The sequence below is a fragment of the Salmo salar genome, chromosome 03, assembly GCF_965601325.2.
Source record: "Salmo salar chromosome 03, fSalSal1, whole genome shotgun sequence".
Lineage (NCBI taxonomy): Eukaryota > Metazoa > Chordata > Actinopteri > Salmoniformes > Salmonidae > Salmo > Salmo salar.
In genome coordinates this window covers 3,327,825-3,343,175 of record NC_138293.1, presented here as the reverse complement: position 1 = coordinate 3,343,175, position 15,351 = coordinate 3,327,825, and the positions used below count along the sequence as shown (strand labels likewise).

At 48.1% G+C, this 15,351-nt stretch overlaps 1 protein-coding gene across 2 annotated transcripts in view; it reads left to right on the top strand.

Moving 5' to 3' along the window:
- The window catches only part of LOC106596389 (far upstream element-binding protein 1), a 34,556-nt gene that overhangs the window by 10,781 nt on the left and 8,424 nt on the right, over window positions 1–15,351 (top strand). For both annotated transcript variants that reach the window (XM_014187694.3, XM_014187687.3), the window contains exons 7-16: window positions 2,816–3,092; window positions 4,280–4,399; window positions 5,618–5,720; window positions 6,799–7,050; window positions 7,761–7,921; window positions 10,054–10,202; window positions 10,404–10,480; window positions 10,769–10,894; window positions 12,334–12,387; window positions 14,314–14,459. In XM_014187694.3, coding sequence (XP_014043169.3) covers window positions 2,816–3,092; window positions 4,280–4,399; window positions 5,618–5,720; window positions 6,799–7,050; window positions 7,761–7,921; window positions 10,054–10,202; window positions 10,404–10,480; window positions 10,769–10,894; window positions 12,334–12,387; window positions 14,314–14,459 — 1,465 coding nt within the window. The remainder of the gene's footprint in view (window positions 1–2,815; window positions 3,093–4,279; window positions 4,400–5,617; window positions 5,721–6,798; window positions 7,051–7,760; window positions 7,922–10,053; window positions 10,203–10,403; window positions 10,481–10,768; window positions 10,895–12,333; window positions 12,388–14,313; window positions 14,460–15,351) is intronic.

The window sequence follows — 15,351 nt, the reverse complement described above, 5'->3', positions numbered from 1 at the left end:
TTTGTAGTAAGGCCCATAGTCCCACTGTCCATGCAGATGGTTTTGTAGTAGGGCCCATAGTCCCACTGTCCATGCAGATGGTTTTGTAGTAAGGCCCATAGTCCCACTGTCCATGCAGATGGTTTTGTAGTAAGGCCCATAGTCCCACTGTCCATGCAGATGGTTTTGTAGTAAGGCCCATAGTCCCACTGTCCATGCAGATGGTTTTGTAGTAAGGCCCATAGTCCCACTGTCCATGCAGATGGTTTTGTAGTAAGGCCCATAGTCCCACTGTCCATGCAGATGGTTTTGTAGTAAGGCCCATAGTCCCACTGTCCATGCAGATGGTTTTGTAGTAAGGCCCATAGTCCCACTGTCCATGCAGATGGTTTTGTAGTAAGGCCCATAGTCCCACTGTCCATGCAGATGGTTTTGTAGTAAGGCCCATAGTCCCACTGTCCATGCAGATGGTTTTGTAGTAAGGCCCATAGTCCCACTGTCCATGCAGATGGTTTTGTAGTAGGGCCCATAGTCCCACTGTCCATGCAGATGGTTTTGTAGTAGGGCCCATAGTCCCACTGTCCATGCAGATGGTTTTGTAGTAAGGCCCATAGTCCCACTGTCCATGCAGATGGTTTTGTAGTAAGGCCCATAGTCCCACTGTCCATGCAGATGGTTTTGTAGTAAGGCCCATAGTCCCACTGTCCATGCAGATGGTTTTGTAGTAAGGCCCATAGTCCCACTGTCCATGCAGATGGTTTTGTAGTAAGGCCCATAGTCCCACTGTCCATGCAGATGGTTTTGTAGTAAGGCCCATAGTCCCACTGTCCATGCAGATGGTTTTGTAGTAAGGCCCATAGTCCCACTGTCCATGCAGATGGTTTTGTAGTAAGGCCCATAGTCCCACTGTCCATGCAGATGGTTTTGTAGTAGGGCCCATAGTCCCACTGTCCATGCAGATGGTTTTGTAGTAGGGCCCATAGTCCCACTGTCCATGCAGATGGTTTTGTAGTAAGGCCCATAGTCCCACTGTCCATGCAGATGGTTTTGTAGTAAGGCCCATAGTCCCACTGTCCATGCAGATGGTTTTGTAGTAAGGGCCCATAGTCCCACTGTCCATGCAGATGGTTTTGTAGTAAGGCCCATAGTCCCACTGTCCATGCAGATGGTTTTGTAGTAGGGCCCATAGTCCCACTGTCCATGCAGATGGTTTTGTAGTAGGGCCCATAGTCCCACTGTCCATGCAGATGGTTTTGTAGTAAGGCCCATAGTCCCACTGTCCATGCAGATGGTTTTGTAGTAGGGCCCATAGTCCCACTGTCCATGCAGATGGTTTTGTAGTAAGGGCCCATAGTCCCACTGTCCATGCAGATGGTTTTGTAGTAAGGCCCATAGTCCCACTGTCCATGCAGATGGTTTTGTAGTAAGGCCCATAGTCCCACTGTCCATGCAGATGGTTTTGTAGTAAGGCCCATAGTCCCACTGTCCATGCAGATGGTTTTGTAGTAAGGCCCATAGTCCCACTGTCCATGCAGATGGTTTTGTAGTAAGGCCCATAGTCCCACTGTCCATGCAGATGGTTTTGTAGTAAGGCCCATAGTCCCACTGTCCATGCAGATGGTTTTGTAGTAAGGGCCCATAGTCCCACTGTCCATGCAGATGGTTTTGTAGTAAGGCCCATAGTCCCACTGTCCATGCAGATGGTTTTGTAGTAAGGCCCATAGTCCCACTGTCCATGCAGATGGTTTTGTAGTAAGGCCCATAGTCCCACTGTCCATGCAGATGGTTTTGTAGTAAGGCCCATAGTCCCACTGTCCATGCAGATGGTTTTGTAGTAAGGCCCATAGTCCCACTGTCCATGCAGATGGTTTTGTAGTAGGGCCCATAGTCCCACTGTCCATGCAGATGGTTTTGTAGTAAGGCCCATAGTCCCACTGTCCATGCAGATGGTTTTGTAGTAAGGCCCATAGTCCCACTGTCCATGCAGATGGTTTTGTAGTAGGGCCCATAGTCCCACTGTCCATGCAGATGGTTTTTGTAGTAAGGCCCATAGTCCCACTGTCCATGCAGATGGTTTTGTAGTAAGGCCCATAGTCCCACTGTCCATGCAGATGGTTTTGTAGTAAGGGCCCATAGTCCCACTGTCCATGCAGATGGTTTTGTAGTAAGGCCCATAGTCCCACTGTCCATGCAGATGGTTTTGAATTAAGGCCCATAGTCCCACTGTCCATGCAGATGGTTTTGTAGTAAGGCCCATAGTCCCACTGTCCATGCAGATGGTTTTGTAGTAGGGCCCATAGTCCCACTGTCCATGCAGATGGTTTTGTAGTAGGGCCCATAGTCCCACTGTCCATGCAGATGGTTTTGTAGTAGGGCCCATAGTCCCACTGTCCATGCAGATGGTTTTGTAGTAAGGCCCATAGTCCCACTGTCCATGCAGATGGTTTTGTAGTAAGGCCCATAGTCCCACTGTCCATGCAGATGGTTTTGTAGTAAGGCCCATAGTCCCACTGTCCATGCAGATGGTTTTGTAGTAAGGCCCATAGTCCCACTGTCCATGCAGATGGTTTTGTAGTAAGGCCCATAGTCCCACTGTCCATGCAGATGGTTTTGTAGTAGGGCCCATAGTCCCACTGTCCATGCAGATGGTTTTGTAGTAGGGCCCATAGTCCCACTGTCCATGCAGATGGTTTTGTAGTAAGGCCCATAGTCCCACTGTCCATGCAGATGGTTTTGTAGTAGGGCCCATAGTCCCACTGTCCATGCAGATGGTTTTGTAGTAGGGCCCATAGTCCCACTGTCCATGCAGATGGGTTTTTTTTTTGTCCCCAACCAGAGCTGCCAAGAGGCTGCTGACGGAGATCGTTGATAAGGGTCGTCCTGCACCAGCCTTCCACCACAACGACGACGGCGGCGGCGGCGGCCCCGGTATGTCTGTTCAGGAGATGCTGGTTCCTGCCTCCAAGGCTGGCCTGGTCATCGGGAAGGGAGGAGAGACCATCAAACAGCTGCAGGAGCGAGCCGGAGTCAAAATGGTGATGATCCAGGAAGGACCTCAAAACACTGGCGCAGACAAACCTCTACGCATCTCAGGCGAACCTTTTAAAGTCCAGGTGAGTGGTGCTGAGAGGACTGGTGTTAGTGGTGCTGAGAGGACTGGTGTTAGTGGTGCAGAGAGGACTGGTGTTAGTGGTGCTGAGAGGACTGGTGTTAGTGGTGCAGAGAGGACTGGTGTTAGTGGTGCTGAGAGGACTGGTGTTAGTGGTGCAGAGAGGACTGGTGTTAGTGGTGCTGAGAGGACTGGTGTTAGTGGTGCAGAGAGGACTGGTGTTAGTGGTGCTGAGAGGACTGGTGTTAGTGGTGCTGAGAGGACTGGTGTTAGTGGTGCAGAGAGGACTGGTGTTAGTGGTGCTGAGAGGACTGGTGTTGGTGGTGCTGAGAGGACTGGTGTTAGTGGTGCAGAGAGGACTGGTGTTAGTGGTGCAGAGAGGACTGGTGTTAGTGGTGCAGAGAGGACTGGTGTTAGTGGTGCTGAGAGGACTGGTGTTAGTGGTGCAGAGAGGACTGGTGTTAGTGGTGCAGAGAGGACTGGTGTTAGTGGTGCAGAGAGGACTGGTGTTAGTGGTGCAGAGAGGACTGGTGTTAGTGGTGCAGAGAGGACTGGTGTTAGTGGTGCAGAGAGGACTGGTGTTAGTGGTGCAGAGAGGACTGGTGTTAGTGGTGCAGAGAGGACTGGTGTTAGTGGTGCAGAGAGGACTGGTGTTAGTGGTGCAGAGAGGACTGGTGTTAGTGGTGCAGAGAGGACTGGTGTTAGTGGTGCAGAGAGGACTGGTGTTAGTGGTGCAGAGAGGACTGGTGTTAGTGGTGCAGAGAGGACTGGTGTTAGTGGTGCAGAGAGGACTGGTGTTGGTGGTGCTGAGAGGACTGGTGTTGGTGGTGCTGAGAGGACTGGTGTTGGTGGTGCAGAGAGGACTGGTGTTGGTGGTGCAGAGAGGACTGGTGTTGGTGGTGCTGAGAGGACTGGTGTTGGTGGTGCAGAGAGGACTGGTGTTGGTGGTGCAGAGAGGACTGGTGTTGGTGGTGCAGAGAGGACTGGTGTTAGTGGTGCAGAGAGGACTGGATGCCCGTCGACCGGTTTGCTGGGCGCCTGGCGTATGCCTGCGTTTACACAAGCAGCTCAATTCGAATCTTTTGCCACTAATTAGGAAAACAGGTGTTGAGCTACCCATGATACCTGACTGGTGCTGTCACCTGAACGAGGTGCCTGTCATGTTGACTGGCCTCCTCTCTGCTCCTTCAGCAAGCCAAAGACATGGTGATGGAGCTGATCAGAGAACAGGGCTTCAGGGAGCAGAGAGGAGAGTACGGATCCAGGATGGGAGGAGGCGGAGGAGGAGGAGGAGGAGGAGAGGGCCTGGATGTAAGTCTACAGTAACATTCACACTGACTTCACTGCCACACAATGTATTCAGTGGACTCTGCGACTCAACCAGCAGCACTGCAGGTATTAAGCTTGCAGCGTCTCGCCGTTTTTCAGTACGAACGTCAGTTTGTCAAGATTGGACCTGCCGTCTGTGTTGGGAGGGGACTATGTGACGGCATGCTTTAATTTTAATGTGTCCGTTTATCTGCCAGGGCCAGGGCTCGGTTTCCTGTTTGCGATGAAAATTAGATTTCGTGAGTGAATTTTTTTTAATTAACGATGCCTCTTTCCTACAACGGCCCCGAGGATGTAACATGTGTTTTCCCAGAACACCACACTGAGAGAAGGTTCACTAAGTGTGTCGTTGAGGCGTAGTGTTGATACTGACAGGATGGAAAGAAAAGCGATCGCTGTTCTCAGATCAGCTTTCACAGTTCAAAATCTGACCTTTTTTAACATTTAGAATTATTTCACATAAACTGACAATGGATCAGCTGCTAGAGAGAGATTACCAGCTATGGCTGCAAGTATTGAGGCGGCTTATTCTAATGCGTATCCAATTAAAATGCTCTAAATCCCTGATTTGGCACGTCATTGTGTTCACGTTAGGATACACATCATAAGATTGAGACTAATTACAGATAGTAGCCTACAAGTAACAAAGTAGAACTCAATTGAATGAACATGAAATGTATTTCGATATGATTTGAAATAGGAATATATAGCTTGCTGTGTATTTTAATGCAGTCATCTCGGGTTTTATTTGAAGCGTATTATTATTATTATTATAATTTTTTTTTAATGTTTTTTTGTTTATCAATTGCGAAGATATTGGCTTACTATGTTCTGCTTTTATCGACTGGTCACAGAGTCCCATGGTTCAGCCGTGTTTATCAGCCATCTGTTATGTATTTAGTGACGCACGAGCTACTAAAAGCATCTAACGACTCACTTCGTTGCTCTAGCGTGGTCTGATGCAGAAGTTGGATTACGAGTGTTTTCTCAGTGCGATGTTAACCATGGTTTTGGTTAACGGCTTGGGACATTTCAATGATGTGTCCTCCCTCCCTCCCTCCCTCCCTCCCTCCCTCCCTCCCTCCCTCCCTCCCTCCCTCCCTCCCTCCCTCCCTCCCTCCCTCCCTCCCTCCCTCAGGTTCCTGTCTCCAGGTTTTGTTTACCTACTAACCTGGCCTGTGTCCTCCCTCCCTCCCTCAGGTTCCTGTCCCCAGGTTTGCGGTAGGAATCGTGATCGGGAGAAACGGAGAGATGATCAAGAAGATCCAGAGTGACACAGGAGTCAGGATCCAGTTCAAACCAGGTGAGACGTCACTGACTGACAGTCTGTGCTTGTAAAGTGAAAGTTGGTTCAGTCGCAGGTCTCCAACCCTGTTCCTGGAGCGCTACAGTCCTGTAGGTTCAGCCCAACCCTGTTCCTGGAGCGCTACAGTCCTGTAGGTTCAGCCCAACCCTGTTCCTGGAGCGCTACAGTCCTGTAGGTTCAGTCCAACCCTCTTCCTGGAGATCTACTGTCCTGTAGGTTCAGCCCAACCCTGTTCCTGGAGATCTACTGTCCTGTAGGTTCAGTCCAACCCTCTTCCTGGAGATCTACTGTCCTGTAGGTTCAGTCCAACCCTGTTCCTGGAGCGCTACAGTCCTGTAGGTTCAGCCCAACCCTGTTCCTGGAGATCTACTGTCCTGTAGCCGTTAGCCTACTCAGCTGTGCTCTGCCGTCAGCGTCCCCCTAACCAGCGGTCAGCGTCCCCCTAGCCGGCGGCCAGCGTCCCCCTAGCCAGCGGCCAGCCTTCTCAGCCGCGCTGTGGTATCAGAATACTACTTTGTATTGTTAGCTTGGCGTGGTATTTCATCCTTAGTATTGACAACCACACTGTGAAAATAAGCACATTTTCGTGCAGTGTACAGATTGTCAGCGTGTTGCCGTGCGAAAAACTATTCAACTTTTATGGCCCTCAACGGTTTGCATCCGTCCGCTTTGACCCGACCTCGACCATGTTCAAGCCACCTGGGCCGACCATGTTCAAGCCACCTGGGCCGACCATGTTCAAGCCACCTGGGCCGACCATGTTCAAGCCACCTGGGCCGACCATGTTCAAGCCACCTGGGCCGTTTATATTGTACCGTGAACCCATCACAAGTTCTGCTGCTTTCATGAAGACGCGCTGGTGATTTTAGTCGGACCCAGTTTCAATGTACAGTTAAGTGTCTCACTAGAGGTAGACTTTACTGACAGTGCAGCTTACCGGGATTGAATTGCCTGACAATGGAAAGTACCAGAAACTAAACCCTTTACGGCTGGGGGCGGGCGGGCGCGCTAAGGGAAATGCTGACATTTCTTAATCTCCTTTTCTCTCATCTCTCACTTCTCTCCCTTTCTCCAGATGACGGCACTACCCCGGAGAGGATAGCCCAGATCATAGGTCCTCCAGACCAGTCCCAGCATGCAGCAGAGATCATCACTGACCTTCTGAGGAGTGTTCAGCAGGGAGGGCCTGGCGGTCCTAACGGAGGGGGCAGGGGGAGAGGCAGGGGAGGTAATGGTGGGGGTAACTGGAACATGGGTCCTCCTGGAGGACTGCAGGAGTTCACCTTCACCGTCCCGACCATGAAGACTGGACTCATCATCGGCAAAGGTAGACGACCTTAGATTGAGCTAGAGACACCTATGGGCTTTATAGGACCCTGTTATACCTTCTTGTTTTTAAAGATTGGAAGACTTAACAAAACATATGATACTTTCATACAGAAGGTAGAACACACACACACACACAGCTAAAACACTGTACTACACAGGCCTCGAACCAGGGTTGTAGTCATTTAAACTTAGTCCTTAACTGGAGTACTACAACACTGCCAAAATCTGATGCAGCCTAATCCATTAGATGCTTGTGAGGACAGGCGATACCCGTTTCACAGTAAATTTAACCACCTTAGAGGAAAGATGGTTTGCTATTATGCCTGCTTCAGTGAGAATATTGTAACTAATATAGTTGTTAATTGTGGGCAGCTGTGCCACCCTCCCAGCTCTCTCTGTAGTAGAGGGTCTGTTACCACAGCTGTCCCAGAGCAAAGCAGAGGGTTTCTGTCCCGCCACCAAAAGTAGCAGTGGCGGGTTCGTTCCCCTTCTCACACCCGTCCCATGTCTAAGTCTTGATCTCCTTCTGGAATGGGATTTTTCCCAGATTTTTTTAATTGAATCCTCCATTCTTATAAATAATAGTAACTGAAACTACGTCTCCTAGAAAACGTTGAGGGTTTTCTTACATTTCCATGTTGTTCTGATCATTTCTCTGTAGTTAAGACAGAGTCCTAACCTCTTCCGTTCTCTGCCACACCTCTGTAGGGGGTGAAACCATCAAGGGCATCAGCCAGCAATCTGGGGCTCGTATTGAGCTCCAGAGAAACCCTCCACCCAACTCCGACCCCAACATTAAAATGTTCACCGTCCGAGGATCACACCAACAGATAGACTACGCACGGCAGCTGGTCGAGGAGAAGATCGGGGTGAGTGGTTTTCACTGTTTTCACTGTTCCTGTGTCTGTAGTAGAAATCCTACATATCAATGTGATGCTCAGTCACTGGACGCTGGTGTACAAGTTTACTTTAACTAGTAGTAGTGGCTGGTCGGGGAGCACTAAGCCTAGTTTAACTAGTAGTAGTAGTAGTGGCTGGTCGGGGAGCACTAAGCCTAGTTTAACTAGTAGTAGTAGTGGGCTGGTCGGGGAGCACTAAGCCTAGTTTAACTAGTAGTAGTAGTAGTGGCTGGTCGGGGAGCACTAAGCCTAGTTTAACTAGTAGTAGTAGTAGTGGCTGGTCGGGGAGCACTAAGCCTAGTTTAACTAGTAGTAGTAGTAGTGGCTGGTCGGGGAGCACTAAGCCTAGTTTAACTAGTAGTAGTAGTAGTGGCTGGTCGGGGAGCACTAAGCCTAGTTTAACTAGTAGTAGTAGTAGTGGCTGGTCGGGGAGCACTAAGCCTAGTTTAACTAGTAGTAGTAGTAGTGGCTGGTCGGGGAGCACTAAGCCTAGTTTAACTAGTAGTAGTAGTAGTAGTGGCTGGTCGGGGAGCACTAAGCCTAGTTTAACTAGTAGTAGTAGTAGTAGTGGCTGGTCGGGGAGCACTAAGCCTAGTTTAACTAGTAGTAGTGGCTGGTCGGGGAGCACTAAGCCTAGTTTAACTAGTAGTAGTAGTGGCTGGTCGGGGAGCACTAAGCCTAGTTTAACTAGTAGTAGTGGCTGGTCGGGGAGCACTAAGCCTAGTTTAACTAGTAGTAGTAGTGGCTGGTCGGGGAGCACTAAGCCTAGTTTAACTAGTAGTAGTGGCTGGTCGGGGAGCACTAAGCCTAGTTTAACTAGTAGTAGTAGTGGCTGGTCGGGGAGCACTAAGCCTAGTTTAACTAGTAGTAGTAGTGGCTGGTCGGGGAGCACTAAGCCTAGTTTAACTAGTAGTAGTAGTGGCTGGTCGGGGAGCACTAAGCCTAGTTTAACTAGTAGTAGTAGTGGCTGGTCGGGGAGCACTAAGCCTAGTTTAACTAGTAGTAGTAGTGGCTGGTCGGGGAGCACTAAGCCTAGTTTAACTAGTAGTGGCTGGTCGGGGAGCACTAAGCCTAGTTTAACTAGTAGTGGCTGGTCGGGGAGCACTAAGCCTAGTTTAACTAGTAGTGGGCTGGTCGGGGGGAGCACTAAGCCTAGTTTAACTAGTAGTAGTAGTGGCTGGTCGGGGGGAGCACTAAGCCTAGTTTAACTAGTAGTAGTAGTGGCTGGTCGGGGAGCACTAAGCCTAGTTTAACTAGTAGTAGTAGTGGCTGGTCGGGGAGCACTAAGCCTAGTTTAACTAGTAGTAGTAGTGGCTGGTCGGGGAGCACTAAGCCTAGTTTAACTAGTAGTGGTGGCTGGTCGGGGAGCACTAAGCCTAGTTTAACTAGTAGTAGTAGTGGCTGGTCGGGGAGCACTAAGCCTAGTTTAACTAGTAGTGGTGGCTGGTCGGGGAGCACTAAGCCTAGTTTAACTAGTAGTAATAGTGGCTGGTCGGGGAGCACTAAGCCTAGTTTAACTAGTAGTAATAGTGGCTGGTCGGGGGGAGCACTAAGCCTAGTTTAACTAGTAGTAATAGTGGCTGGTCGGGGAGCACTAAGCCTAGTTTAACTAGTAGTAGTAGTGGTGGCTGGTCGGGGAGCACTAAGCCTAGTTTAACTAGTAGTAGTAGTGGCTGGTCGGGGGGAGCACTAAGCCTAGTTTAACTAGTAGTAGTGGCTGGTCGGGGAGCACTAAGCCTAGTTTAACTAGTAGTGGTGGCTGGTCGGGGAGCACTAAGCCTAGTTTAACTAGTAGTAGTAGTGGCTGGTCGGGGAGCACTAAGCCTAGTTTAACTAGTAGTAGTAGTGGCTGGTCGGGGGAGCACTAAGCCTAGTTTAACTAGTAGTAGTAGTGGCTGGTCGGGGGGAGCACTAAGCCTAGTTTAACTAGTAGTAGTGGCTGGTCGGGGAGCACTAAGCCTAGTTTAACTAGTAGTAGTGGCTGGTCGGGGGGAGCACTAAGCCTAGTTTAACTAGTAGTAGTAGTGGCTGGTCGGGGAGCACGAAGCCTAGTTTAGTGGCTGGTCAGTCTAGTACATTGACACCCCTGTCCGTCTCTCCAGGGTCCAGTCAGTCCAATGGGTGGTCCTCACGGCCCACCAGGCCCCCACGGAGGTCCCTCTCCCCACGGGCCCCCCGGCCCACCAGGACCCCCTGCTCAAATGGGCCCTTACAACCCCGGCCCCTACAACCAGGGACCCCCAGGACCACAGTAAGAGAACTTCTACTGGCGGCTTGCCATTCTACTTTCCTACTTAACATATCTTGGTTGATCTTAAGTTAATTTTAGATCATTTGCACATGATTCATTAACGATAAAATCGGAGTGGAAAGCAATATTTTCTTTCAATCTAAATGATTGAGTTAAACAGCCCGACACAGGCTTGTAATGGTTCTCTACTTCTTCTCTCAGTGGTCCTCCTGCTCCCTACCAGCCTCAGGGTTGGGGCAACGGATTCCCCCACTGGCAGCAGGGACAGCCGGATCCTGGTAAGATTTTATAGCCTTAAGATGGTGCTGGTTTGAGCACTTTGTACCCATTGGGTTTTTGTACGGATCTGCGGTGTGAATACATGTACTGGTTAAAATAGATGTTAAACAAAATGGTCCTTTTCCTAGAGAAGACATTTGCTAGTGTGCTTTAGCCCTTAGCTTTAGCCCTTAGCATGTTGATTTGCACCATTTTCTGTGTTACAAGGCCATAAAATAAATCTGATTTTTAACCTGTGTGTAGGATTATGCAACCGGAGAGATATCTAACGTTTGTTTTGGTTGTAGGTAAAGCCGCAGCTGACGCCAACGCGGCGGCCTGGGCAGCGTATTACTCCCAGTACCAGCAGCAACCCCAGGCCCCCATGACACAGGCCGGCGGCGCCCCCGGCAACACGCAGGCCAACGGGCAAGGTAGCTACCACCTCCTCCGATCTCTACCTGCAGCCTGCGGTTTTCTGCTGGGGGTGTGGTTCGCTAGGAACCCGAATGGAGAGGGACCTACCTCAATTTGTCCTTTGGGAAGCTTTGCGTAGTGTTCCTGTGTCCCAAATCTGTCTGGCCTACTACTTACTAAAAACTATATACTGTGTTCTAATCATACTGGGTACTATTTACAATGTACTGTTTGAGTAGAAAGATATGTATTTAGCAACACATATCAACATACCACTCGTTCATACTGAGAAGGCGGCGTCGATTACGCAATCGCACTTGTCCCCCGGACATTCATTCATTTAAAAACAAAATAATAATAATAATTTAGTCGAGCTTGTTTGTCCCCTATTCTGATTTTATCAAATGTTGTCGCACACACGTCTGGGGGTTGAAGTTAGTTGTCATCTGATTACATGGCGTCCATCTTGACTGCATCAAACCCGTAGAGAGCTAGCCCGCGAGGCTAATTGAGACTACAGTTAACTCAACTACCTGTTGGCTCTTGGTGATGTAGCCTGTCCTTCTCGTTGAAACTTTTATTTTTTTTTCTGTCATTTTTTTAATGCCGTCTTCCATTGACTAAGATACCTCTTAGTAACTTGCCACACGGAGACTGTATAACTGTAGCTTCGTGCCGGTTTGATCAAATCAAATTTCAAATCAAATGTATTTATATAGCCCTTCTTACATCAGCTGATATCTGAAAGTTGTACAGAAACCCCCAGCCTAAAACCCCCCAAACAGCAAGCAATGCAGGTGTAGAAGCACGAGACGACACCGAGAACAAGGCTTCACGCACTCTTCTCGTGTAACGCAAGACCAGCAGTAGCAAAAAATAATACCATTTCTCTCTTTCTCCTCGGGAAGCACGATGTAGTCCATCTGCGTTGTTGTGTTTTTTTTCTTCTTGTCGTTTTAATGGAACACCTGTTAATGTGCTTAAACGTTAAGTATTTTGCCATTCGTCACCCGTAGTATTAACATAAATCAATGTTTTGCTAAAGTAAAGCGGCTTGAGTTAGATTTGTTTATTTTTTTAGCAGGACTAACCAGGGATCAGTGTTTTACACAGCCACTGCACTTTGAAAGTCTTCAGTACGTTTTTTTTTTTCCCCACCCGTTGCGAGTCTGGTGAATGTCGGCGTGATTACCTGGTGACCAAGGTGACCAGCTACGGTTGCATTACACTACTGTTTATGTTTATAGCCCATGCTGTTTAGACCGCTGTTTGTCTACCCGTCTGTCTTGCGCTCCACAGACGGGGTGCAGGTTATCCAGGGAATACAGAGGATCTTTCTTTCAAGAGTAGATAACCAGCCGTATGGATTTGTTATTGGGCCCATACCGATTTTTTTTCTTTTTTTTTCTTCTGTGGGTCAATTGAGCTGAATCGGTGTTTTGTGTTGTAATTTCAGGTCAACAACCACAGGACTACACTAAGGCCTGGGAAGAGTACTACAAGAAACAAGGTGAGAACCTACAAATATCAGCCTTTCCTGTAGCTCAGTTGGTAGAGCATGGTGTTTGCAACGCCAGGGTTGTGGGTTCGATTCCCACGGGGGGGCCAGTACAGAAAAATAATGAAATGTATGCATTCACTACTGTAAGTCGCTCTGGATAAGAGCGTCTGCTAAAATGACTAAAATGTAAATGTAAAAAAAAAAATGAAACTTAAGTTTATATTTAGTTGAGTTAGGCCAGCTGTCATTGGTCATTGGTCATGTTGTGGGCAGCTGTGCCACCCTCCCAGCTCTCTCTGTAGTAGAGGGTCTGTTACCACAGCTGTCCCAGAGCAAAGCAGAGGGTTTCTGTCCCGCCACCCAAAGTAGCAGTGGCGGGTTCGTTCCCCTTCTCACACTCACAAGAAAATATAAATGCAACAATTTCAAAAAATAATGTTACAGTTCAAAGCATTCAATTAAAATAAATAAATAAATGATTCACTAATCTATGGATTTCACATGACTGAGTTCAGATATGCATCTGTCACAGATGTCTTAAAAAGGTAGGGGGCGTGGATCAGAAAACCAGTCAGTATCTGGTGTGACCACCATTTGCCTCACGCAGCTCGACGCATCTCCTTCACGTAGAGTTGATCAGGCTGTTGATTGTGGCCTGTGGAATGTTGTCCCACTCCTTGACGATGGCTGTGTGAAGTTTCTGGATATTGGTGGGGGGACTGGAACAGGCTGTCGATCCAGAACATTCTCAATAGGTGACATGTCTGGTGAGTACGCAGGCCACGGAAGAACTGGGACATTTTTTTAGCTTCCAGGAATTGTGTACAGATCGTTATGACACGGGGCTGTGTATTATCATGAAACATGAAGTGATGGCGGTGGATGAATGGCACGACAACGAGCCTTAGGATCTCGTCACGGTATTTCTGTACATTCAAATTGCTATGGATAAAATTTAAACTGTGTTAGTTGTCCGTAGCTTATGCCTGCCGATACCATAACCCCACCTCCACCATGGGGCCCTATACCATAACCCCACCTCCACCACGGGGCCCTATACCATAACCCCACCACCACCACGGGGCCCTATACCATAACCCCACCTCCACCATGGGGCCCTATACCATAACCCCACCACCACCACGGGGCCCTATACCATAACCCCACCGCCACCATGGGTCCACTCTGTTCACCACGTTGACATCAGCAAACCGCACACCCAAACGACGCCGTACACTTGGTCTGCGGTTGTGAGGCCGGTTGGACGTACTGCCAAATTCTCTGAAAACGACGTTGGAGGCGGCTTATGGTAGAGAAATGAACAAAATTCTCTGGCAACAGCCCTGGTGGACATTCCTATAGTCAGCGTGCCAATTCCTCCCTGAACTGGAGACATCAGCACATTTTAGTTTCTTTTTTTTAAAATTGTCCCAAGCACAAGGTGCACCTGTGTAATGATTATACTGTTTAATCAGCTTGTTGAAATGCCACATCTGTCAGGTGGATGGATTATCTTGGCAAAGGAGAAATGTTAACTAACAGGGATATAAACAAATTGAGAGAAATTCACATTTTTTTTTTGCTTATGGATAATGTAGGTGTTAATTTTATTTCAACTCATTAAACATGGGACTGACACTTTACATGTTGCGTTTTTTTTAAATTATTTTTTTTGTTCAGTGTTTCACACACCTCTCCTCCAGTACCGTTTTCCTCCAGAAGTAGTTCAGCTCCTCAACTATTCGTTAAATGATCTCCTCTGGTCCAATTTGGTTGCCTTGGGTACAGATTATAATCCCAAAGTTTTAACATTGACTATTAGTCAATTCTTATTGTTTCTGTTTTAATCCTTATTGACATTAACATTAACCTTGTCATTTGTCCCCCATAAATCATATTGAATTAGTGTTAACGCTGTTACCTACCTCCCCCCAGGTCAAGCTGCCCCCCAGGCGGCAGCAGCAGCAGCAGGTGGTCAGCCAGACTACAGTGCTGCCTGGGCAGAGTACTACCGCCAACAGGCTGCGTACTACGGACAGGGAAGCCCACAGGCCATGGGGGCCCAGCCACAAGCACCTCAGGTACTCCACCAATAAGACCTATACCGTCCACCTGTACCGTCCCCCCCCCCTCGTTCGAACGTCTCGACTATCGGTTTCTATTTACTGTTTTGTCCCATTTTCATTTGTCAGAGCTATTTTGATGCTTGTGCTGTGACTTTTTTTTTTTTTTTTTTAACCCTAATTTCCCCAGCTGCCTTTTCTAAAGCGTCTTATCTATCTGTGGCCCTGACCCACTTCCTTCCTCTAGGTGTTTTAGGGGAGAGGAGTCGTCGGAAGAAGAAACTAACGCTACTTTTCCCTCCTTTTAAACAGGGTTAATATTATATATATATATATATACACATACAGTCCAGTCAAATGTTTTGACACACCTATTCATTCAAGTGTTCTTTATTTATTTTTTTACCATTGTAGAATAATAGTGAAGACTTCAAAACTATGAAATAAAACATATGGAATCATGTAGTAACCCAAAAAATATATTTTAGATTCTTTAAATTAGCCACCTTTTGCCTTGATGACAGCTTTGCACATTCTTGGCATTCTCTCAACCAGCTTCACCTGGAATGCTTTTCCAATTGTCTTGAAGGAGTTCCCACATATATGCTGAGCACTTGTTGGCTGCTTTTCCTTCACTCCGCGTTCCAACTCATCCCAAACCATCTCAATTTAGTTGAGGTCAGGGGGATTGTGGAGGCCAGGTCATCTGATACAGCTCTCCATCACTCTCCTTGGTCAAATAGCCCTTATACAGCCTGGAGGTGTGTTGGGTCATTGTCCTGTTGAAAAACAAATGATAGTCCCACTAAGTGCAAACCAGATGGGATGGCGTATCACTGCAGAATGCTGTGGTAGCCTTGCTGGTGAAGTGTGCCTTGAATTCTAAATAAATCACAGACAGTGTCACCAG